This window comes from Neopelma chrysocephalum, unplaced genomic scaffold (assembly GCF_003984885.1).
Source record: "Neopelma chrysocephalum unplaced genomic scaffold, ASM398488v2 Primary Assembly neopelma1_345, whole genome shotgun sequence".
Lineage (NCBI taxonomy): Eukaryota > Metazoa > Chordata > Aves > Passeriformes > Pipridae > Neopelma > Neopelma chrysocephalum.
The window spans coordinates 361,700-371,607 of NW_020898009.1; the positions used below are offsets into that span (position 1 = coordinate 361,700).

General features: G+C 42.6%; 1 protein-coding gene across 5 annotated transcripts in view; it reads left to right on the top strand.

The window, feature by feature from the left end:
* Positions 1-9,908, top strand: part of CUNH20orf194 (chromosome unknown C20orf194 homolog) — a 70,218-nt gene that overhangs the window by 15,520 nt on the left and 44,790 nt on the right. For all 5 annotated transcript variants that reach the window (XR_003537608.1, XR_003537609.1, XR_003537610.1 and 2 more), the window contains exons 4-7: positions 907-1,031; positions 4,280-4,376; positions 5,415-5,521; positions 9,170-9,247. Coding sequence is in view for 1 of the 5 variants with exons in the window: in XM_027705587.1 (XP_027561388.1) it covers positions 907-1,031; positions 4,280-4,376; positions 5,415-5,521; positions 9,170-9,247 (407 nt within the window). In the remaining 4 variants the exon portion in view is untranslated. The remainder of the gene's footprint in view (positions 1-906; positions 1,032-4,279; positions 4,377-5,414; positions 5,522-9,169; positions 9,248-9,908) is intronic.

A 9,908-nucleotide genomic window follows, 5' to 3' on the forward strand; every position in this document is an offset into this window, starting at 1 on the left:
CATGTGTTTTATGCTCCACAAGTCCCTCAAATGTTGTGAACTTAACCAGAGTCCTTTAGTTGAGTCACTGTGAGAGGACAGGCTTTCCTGAGGAGGTGAGGAACCTGCTCAACATTTTTACCTGCTCTTTAACATTCCAGTAGGGAAATGGAGCAGAAAAAGTGGCATAGAAAACAAAAAGTCTTTAAATGTCAAGTTGTGTTTTTACACCTGAAAATGGTTCTTAAACACACCAATGATTAACTCATTTTTGAACATTAAAAGATATGTTTCATGTGTTTTACTCTCCATAAGTCCCTCAAATGTTGTGAACTTCAACAGAATCCCTTAGTTCAGTCCTGGTGTGTGTGTACCTGTCATTAATTACCGTGATCACACCTCTGCAGCTCTAAAATACTTGGGCTCTTTTTCACTTGCCCAGCTCACCTTTGTAACATTTGGAAGGTGGCCAGTCCACCCTGATGGTGGATTATTATTCCCTTATTTGCATGAAACTTTGGATATCCACTCCCCAGGCCGTGCTGGCCTCTTGGAGCTGGAGCAACTCGCTGATGTGACATCAGGCAGGAGCAGCTGGAGTTCAGAGCCCTGGAAGTGCTCTGGGAAGGCTCATCCCGACATTCCTGGCTGCTCCAAGGACTGGCTGATGCAAGTGCTGTGCAAGAGCTTGGAATAAGCCCACAGTTGTCTGGAACTGTAACAAGTGCTGTGGTACTCAGAGCCAAACTATTTCCTTTTCTTGTTGCAAAGAAATCAGGAGTTCCTGTGCACTCACACACAGTTCAACAGTTTTCTTTTAATGAGGTTCATGATACAAAAGTGTTTTTTCTCTTCTGTTTTTTATGCCCATATCGTTCTGTGTGGGGACTCCTGGTGCTGCAATAATCTTTCTTCTGCTCCTTGCAGATATAATCATATTAATCAAACCTGACAGTGTTCATCTGTACTGCAACCCTGTGAATTATAACCAGCTCCTGCCCTATGTGGCTCACTGGAGGAACCTGCATTTTCACTGTCTCACTGAAAATGAGGTGAGTGAAAAATGAGTGCAGGCAAGGATGGCTAATGAACTTGTTAATGAACTGATATTTAAAGTGGAACTTTCTTTGACATCCCTCCCAGAAGTCTTTCTTCCTTTTCCTCCTCAGCAGGGCAGTGATCTGGGTGTCTGAGTGGGGATTAATCATTTGCAAGAAGAATATGATGTCAATACTTTTTGTGAAGACAAATGGCTCCCCTCTCTCACTAATTACTGTTGTTTTGACATGAGTCAGTGATCTTTTAATGAGGAAAAACATGTGGGTTGTGAGAAATGCAAAATCTGAATCAAGCACCACAGTCAACACTGAGATTTCCAGCAATAGCCCTTTTTGCTGCCAGGGCAGTGTTTGAATTCATTGGTTGCCAGCAGTTTAAGAATATTAGAAAAGATCAGCTTAGAAAGCAATTAAAAAATGTAGAAATTTTATGTATTTTCATTTTAACTCTCAAATCTTTCTTTCAAGAACTAGTAACTGCACCACATGAGTGGTGCAAGTTTCTTCTTGCATTTAAAAATGAAGGTGTTTTCTAGAAAAAACTGTTTATTGAAGTACTGTTAGAGGAGTTAAAAACAAAAATACAGCTTGTCTAGGTATAGAATAAGGACCTTTACATTCCAGTTGAGAGTGGAAATGCTTCTTCCTAAATTGTGTAGCTCCTTTTCCAAGTTAGAATGACACTGAAATCCCCAGGGAGTGGGTTTGGAGCTGCGGTGCCAGAGGGTGAAGCTGGTGCAAGAATGAACAGGAAGATCAAGGAGAGAAACCTTTTGCTCCCTTGAGCTTCCAGCTTGAAGGTGATGGGGCTTCTGACAAATTAATTGTGTTTTCATGTGGCTGGTTGATGGTTTAATCACAGAATTAGGAAATAATTCTGTTTGTAAGACACCGTCTTGTCCAACCTCTTGCCTAAGGCAGGATGGGTGATGAGATCAGATCAGGTTACTCAAGGTTTTCTTGCAGCTGGATGTTGAAAACATCCAAGGATGATGCCTGCAGAACTTCTCTTGGGTGTCTGCTCTGTTTCCTGACTGTCCTCACGGTGAAAAAGGGTTTCCTTTTGCCAAATCTGAACCTCTCTTGTTTTAAATCATCCCTTTGTCGTGACCACTGTGGAGAACTTGGCTTCACCATCTCAACAATATTTTGGTGGGTGTGGGACAGAAGCTCTGAGGTCCCAGCTTGTGGAACAAAGGCTCCATCATCGTGGTGTCCTTCCACTGCCCTTACTCCAGTTTGTCCATGTTTTCCTGGTCCCTGGATCCCAAAACTGGATGCCTGTTCTCAACACAGTCCCATCAGTGCTTCAAAGAGGGATAATTCTTGATAAAGACACAAACAACTGAGCTACAGGTTCAAACCTGCTGTGGCAAAACCTAAAGCCTGGCCTTGTAAGGCTTTCCTGCTGCCAAAACCCCTGCAGGGAGGGCAAATCTGCTGGTGTAAAACACGTGTATTTTGGAATCAGGAGTGGAACAGCTCCTACCACCCTGTTGCCAGTGCAACTGCAATCTCAGCTCTTGCATTTTAAGCTCCATCTGCTGCCGGGCTCTGATATGATTTATCGGGGTAAGTCCTAACCTTAATCACACAGTGCTGCCTGGAAAGAATGATGTCACCACAAAGGTGATCCATGGGCCTTGTTATTTGTGGGAATGAAGGCAAAGGTTTGATTTTTTTTGGAAGCTGAAAATGCAGTTTTGCTTCGCTGCTGAGCACTTCCAGCCACGTTCCCAATGTATGTGGAGTACCTGTTTCCCTGATTACTGCTGAGAGGGAAACAAAACCTTGCTGTGTCAGGCTTTAAGTACATCCTGTTTATAGGAGGATTGTGGCTTTTAAGCCCCCTTTTTTTTTTTCAATGATAGGAATAACTTTTACTTGCTTTTTAAAACATGGAACCGAAAAAGCTCAAAGGTTTTAGAAATAAATAAAACAGTGCTTTACCTGGCTCTGGCAAAACCTGCAGCCTCTCCTTCCTTTCTTACTACTTGCTTTTAACTAGACCACAGGAATTTAGGGGAATATCCTTAAAGGGAAAAAAAAAATCCTCATATATTTAATAAAATGCCCATTTTCAAAATGGCCAAATAGGATAAAGTGGTGAAATTTGATGCAGTAAATTTTGGGGTGTCTTGGCCTTACCTTTCATGGAACTGGCTGAATTTATTCCTGCAAGAGCAGACTGGGAACAAGCCTTTAGCACCCTGCCAAACTCCCAAATTTTTATTCCAGTGGCATTTTTAAGCCTTGAGAAACTGGCAGTTGTTTGGGGCTTGGCTTTGAGCTGGGACTTTGATCTGACTCCCTGGGATTGAAGCAGGAACGTGGAGGAGCTGGGGCTGCATCCTAAATTCAGGCTGGGCTTAAAAGAACTTGTTCTTAAAATAAATGTCTTGGGTGTACCCTGGAGCTCAACAGGAGCTGCACACAACAAGTTCATAATCATGTCATTTGCCTTGATAAGAAGTTCAGAGCACTGTATATAAAAATATAAATAAAATAAAATAGGCAAACCACCACCGCCTTCTGATCTTGCTCCAGAAAACAAGTGACTCTTGAAGGAGTTGGTTCCAGATTTGCTGCTGAACTGTTACCTTTTCAGATAATAATCAGTGTGTTTCCAGGGTTTTTTTTCCTGTTATAAGCATGATTTTAGTGTGATTTGTCTCTTCAGTGTAGTTTTTATGCTTTTCTAAGCCATGACGTTTGTTCTTCAGTGACTTCAGTCATGAAGCAGCAACATGGTGCTGCATGGTAGTGTCTCCTTTCCTTCTCCTTTTCCTACAATCCACCTTTCCCTCCCACAGCTATTCCTTATTCTGTGTCCTGATCATTTTTCCTCAGGGGCATGTTTTTTGTGGCACATTTCTTCTGTGGCACGTGGGTCGGCGTTCTAAAAATACCTTTAATTTTTAAAATCTAGTAGATGACGCTGAAAGTCTTCACTGAGAACTGAAAATAAAGTATATAATTGTACCTTCATCTACCATTATTAAAAAACTTTCTCTGAAGTTTTTTTTTTTTTCAAAAGAACTGTTTCCAAAAGGATGATTTCCACTGGCTTCAGTGGTGTCACTGCCATGATGAAATTTCTAATGCAGGGTGTAAAAGAGGTGCTTTAGCTCCTGGAAGTCATAGGTGATATTTTTAGTGGTTTACATGCTACATATTCACTTTCCTACCAAACAAATCAGGGCTTGCCTAATCCAGCTTGATTTGTAAATGGCTTCTTTCAGTATGAAGACGAAGAAGCCGCAGAGGAATTCAAGATCTCCAGCTTTGTGGACATGGTCCGGGACTGCAGCCGGATTGGGATTCCCTACAGCTGCCAGGGTAGGTTGGGTTGGTTTATCCTCAGAGCTGAAGTGCTTTGCACATCCAGGCTCAGGGAATGGAGATTTCCTTGCCTTTGGGAAGAAATAAGCATTATAAGTGTGTCAGTAGGTTCCTTTCAGCCTCTTTTTCCTTCAGAGGTGGATTTTTTTCCTGCTGAATTCCATTTCTAAGGAGTGGAAGCGCCCAGACTCGATCCGAGGAGGGAACACTCACAGTGTGAGGCAGAGGAATGATTTGCATTCAGAGAAGTGTGTTGTGCTGCTACAGAAGTTCTCTGTTCCCATGGGAGCTCCAGAGAAATCCTCCTTTATTTAAGGGGAGAATAAACGTTTCGTTGTGCAAGTTTCCCTTTTTAGCGCTGACAGAACTGCCCTGCACGGCTTCCTGTTGGGCTCTGGAGCCAGCCCTGCAGCCTCAGCACTGTAATCTCACATTCCTTTTTTATTCCTAATTCCCAATTGCTTCCCTTGAGGAAGGGCTGATAAGCTCTGAGTGCCTGGAAGGTCATTAATGGCTCAGGGCAGGGGGGAAGGACGGGGGTTCTGTGTTAGGCAGGATCTGAAGGTGTGGAGCTTAAGGGTGGCAGTCACACTTCACGTGGGTTACAGCTGCTCCAAGGAGTGCGGGATGAATAGTTTTTCTCTCCCCTGACTTAAAATTATAATTAAATGGGGATGATGGAAGAAATTCTTGGCTGTGAATTTGGTGAAGCCCTGCCCAGAGAAGCTGTGGCTGCCCTTGGATCCCTGGAAGTGTCCAAGGCCAGGTTGGATGGGTCTGGTGGAAGGTGTCCCTGCCCATGGCAGGGAGTAGGACTGGATGATCTTTAAGATCCCTTCCAACCCAACCCACTCTGTTATTCTATGACAGTGTTTTACTTCAGAATAAAAATCACTTTTCACTTAAATATTTCCAGTTGTATAAAGACAGGTTAATCGAGATCCTCTGCTAATTCAGGCCAACTGTGAGACCTCCCAGAAGGTTAAAGTGCCAGGATTTGTGAGGGGATGTCCCTGTGCTCCCTGTCCTTTGCAGGTCACCTGCAGATATTTGACATGTTCATCGTGGAGAAGTGGCCGATCGTTCAGGCCTTTGCTCTGGAGGGGATCGGGGGCGACGGCTTCTTCACCATGAAATACGAGGTGAGTGCTTCCATTTTCACTTCCTTTCTGAGGCACGAGTTAATCATGGAATTATCTCACTTGGAAAGTACCTTTTGAGATCATCTAGTCCTGACTCACAGCTCGAGGGAGGTTCCAAATTGGATGAAGTTTTTCAGGATGTAGTGAAGCTGAGTTTTGAATGTGCCAGGAAGGAAACACCACAATCCTGGTGGGAGACTGTTCTGAGCTCCACAACACCCTGTCCTGGATAAACCAGGATTGTTTGGTCACCCTCTCTAACCCCTTATTGGGATTTAGAACTGTTTTCCTTTCCTTCTAGAGTCAACATTACCAATAACCCAGGTTTTTTGGCTCTGCTAGGTAGGTTACAGACCTTCCTAGGTGGGTTTTAGATCTTCTTACACGGGTTTTATATCTTCCTGGATGGGTTTTAGATCTTCCTAGATGTGTTATAGCTCTTCCTAAATGGATTCTAGATCTTCCTGGATGGGTTCTAGATCTTCCTAAATGGATTATAGGTCTTCCTGAATGGGTTCTAGATCGTCCTAAATGGGGTCTAGATTGTCCTGAACCAGATCCAGACATTCACAAATTTTTTTCTAGATCTTCTTAAATGGGTTTTAGATATTTTTGGATGGGTTATAGAACTTCCTAGATGGGTTATAGATCTTCCTAAATGGGTTATAGGTCTTCCTGGATGAGTTACAAGTCTTCCTGGATGGGTTCTAGATCTTCCTAAATGGGGTCTAAATGGTACTAAACCAGATCCAGACATTCACAAATTTTTTTCTAGGTCTTTTTAAATGGGTTTTAGATCTTCTTGGATGGGTTATAGATCTTCCTAGATGGGTTATAGATCTTCCTGGATGAGTTACAGGTCTTCCTAGATGTGTTATAGATCTTCCTAAATGAGTTACAGGTCTTCCTAAATGGGTTCTGGATCTTCCTAAATGGGGTCTAGACTGTACTAAACCAGATCCAGGCAGTCACAATTTTTTTTCTAGATCTTCTTGGATGGGTTATAGATCTTCCTAGATGGGTTTTAGATCTTCTTACAAAGGTTCTAGATCTTCCTGCATGGGTTATAGATCATCCTAGATGGGTTATAGATCTTCCTGGATGTGTTATAGATCTTCCTAATTGGGTTATAGGTCTTCCTGGATGGGTTACAGGTCTTCCTAGATGTGTTATAGATCTTCCTAAATGTGTTACAGGTCTTCCTGGATGGGTTATAGGTCTTCCTAAATGGGTTCTAGATCTTCCTGAGTGGGGTCTAGACTCTACTAAACCAGATCCAGACATTCACAATTTTTTCTAGATCTTCTTAAATGGGTTTTAGATCTTCCTAGATGGGTTATAGGTCTTCCTGGATGGGTTATAGGTCTTCCTAAATAGGTTCTAGATACTCCTAAATGGGTTCTAGATATTCCTAAATGGGATGTAGATTGTCCTTAACCAGATCCAGATAGTCATAAATTTGTTCTAGATTTTAATAGATGGGTTCTAGGTCTTACCAGATGGGTCCTAGATCTTCCTAGATGGGTTATAGGTCTTCCTGGATGAGTTCTAGATCGTCCTAAATGGGATCTAGATTGTCCTAAACCAGATCCAGACAGTCACAAATTTGTTATAGATCTTACTAGATGGGTTCTAGGTATTCCCAGATCTTCCCAGATGGGTTCTAGATCTTCCCAGATGGGTCCTAGGTCTTCCCAGATGGGTTCTAGATCTTCAGAGCAGGAGGAGCCAGTTAGTGACCAACCCCTTGAGATGAGCTGAGAAAATAAGAAGTGACTGTTATTTCTTGGGCCGTTGGTTATGACACAAGAGATGCATCTGCTTCTCTCCCTGCCATTATCTATTCCTGGCTCAGCAGAGCCCACTGAACAAGGGCAGCACTCAAAATTATTTTGCTCCTGGATTTAATAATGATTTGCTGTTCCACTCTGAGCAACTTGTGTCATTTGATTTGCCCCTTTATTAATTCTACTCTGACATATCGTCTTCAGAGAACAGCTTTGCATTTCTGGGCTTATTTGAAACGTCTTTTATTTCCTTTTCTTGAGCCTGTGCCACAGCAATGCAGATGTCCTGCTTTTCTTGTCACTCCTCCTTTTTTACAGCCAGAACAGGCTTTGTCTGACTTGTGGCAGCTGGAAAACCCCCAAAGATTTAACAGTACGTTGTTAAAAGTCCCATCACATGGAGAACTGCACACACTTGCTCAGAAATCTGCTCTGTGAGTCTGTGTCTTTCTGAGCACTTTTCTCTTCCCACTGATACCTTTCCTCAGGTTTTTTTTTCCTATTTCCACCGAGGTGCTGTAACACCTGGTGTGAACCTGCCAAAACCCATTAAATGCAGAGTGCAAACAGAGAAGCATCCTTGTGGAGGAGTATCAACAACCCTTGTTGACGTGTGAGATCACTCAGTGACAATTTGTCTGTCCATTCAGGAGTTGTTTGGCTCTTTAATTGCCCTTTAATTACCCCAATTTATTTCACAAATCCTCGGAGGCTTTGGAAAAAGGTGCAGACACGGGGGTGGCTCAGCCAGAACCTCTCTTTCATCCAGGGAGTTGATTCTGTCCTTAAAGCACTCAAAAAGGAGCAGGGAAAATTCTTGGCCTCCTGTTTGAAGAGCAATCCTGGAAGCTCTGGCAGTTCAGCCAGTTCTTTTCTTCCTCCTTAAAGGGGATTTGAAGTGGGAAATGACATTCCTGACTCTTTAGCTCAGTGTTTGTGTGAGGTTCTCTGTCTGGCAGCTGCTCTGTGTCACTACTGGGGAAGGAAACCAATCTAAGGCAGGAAATACTGTAAATTATCTATGAATTAATACTTCTGCCATTATTAAAAGGGGGGTGTTTTGGTGCATTTTTGGCTCCTCAAGCTGACTTTCCCTCTGTTGTGTCTTCTGTTAGATTTAAATATAATGTAAGGATGATAATTCAGGATTTTTTTTCTAGTATTTTAAGGACTTTTTCTCCCGTTCTACACAAGTCACAGTTGCTCAGGACGCTGTAATTTGCTGATGGGTGAATGGAAGTGATGCCTGGGAAATCATCATTAATAAAGCTAATTATACAAGTAACTGGAGTAGCTGTAAAGCAGTGGGTTAATAAAATCCCAGTTGGTGCTGCATTTTGAATTAAGTGGGTAGTGGGCAAACCTGTAAATGCAGAAATCATTCAGATACAAGTGTCCCTTCAGGGTGTATTTTGGAATGCTGTTCTCATATTCTCTCATCCTACTACTTGGAAGAAGGTGTTGCTAAGTTAAACATGCTTAGCCTAAATTAACATTACTTTAGAGCAAGAACATGTGTGGGTTGAGTAACCTTGAAATTTGGTTCTTTCTAAGGCAGTTCTTTGCAATTAACTCAGCTTGAAAAACTTTATGAAATGATCTGTTTGAAAGATGCAAAGAAAACTTGGCTTCAAACCCTCACTGCAGATGAGGGGTCGCAGGATCCACAACACTTTTATCTGCTCTGTTCTTTTGTAACCAGGGGTGTGAAAACATTTCTAAATTCAGAGTTCAGGAGGGCTCTCGGGGCAGCTCCAAGGCTGTCTCACTGCAGCTTAAACCTAAACCTGTGCCCTTCTATTGAGGTGTTTTTCACAGAAATGTGTTTCAAATCTTTCGATGTGTTTAAAATCTCTTCCAGTTGATGGATGTCAGCGTTGATTTGTGGAAGACCTACAGCAAAATGGATCCTGTTTCCTTGGAGGATTTGCTCTTCGAGGTAAAGACAGTGAAATGTTCTGAATCGACTCATAGTTGGAGAAAAATGGTTGTGATTTTGTTTGGTTTTAGTAGTGTTTATGGACTCAATATACAGGGTCCTTTTCCTCCTTCTCCTTTTCCTCCTTCTCCCTCTCTTCCTTCTCCTTTTCCTTCTCCCTTTCCTCCTTCTCTTTTTCCTTCTCCTTTTCCTTCTCCCTTTCCTCCGTCTCCCTTTCCTCCTTCTCCCTTTCCTCCTTCTCCTTTTCCTCCTTCTCCTTTTCCTCCTTCTCCCTTTCCTCCTTTTCCTCCTTCTCCCTTTCCTCTTTTTTTCCTTCTCCTTTTCCTCCTTCTCTTTTTCCTTCTTCTTTTTCTCCTCCTTTTTCTCCTTCTCCTTTTCTTTCTCCCTTTCCTCCTTCTCTTTTTCCTTCTCCTTCTCCTTTTCCTTCTCCCTTTCCTCCTTCTCCCTTTCCTCCTTCTCCCTTTCCTCCTTCTCCTTTTCCTCCTTCTCCTTTTCCTTCTCCCTTTTCTCCTTCTCTTTTTGCTACTCCTTTTCCTCCTGCTCTTTTTCCTTCTCTTTTTCCTCCTTCTGCTTTTCCTCCTTCTCCTTTTCCTTCTCCCTTTCCTTCTTCTCCCTTTCCTCCTTCTCCTTTTCCTCCTCCTTTTCCTCCTTCTCCTTTTCC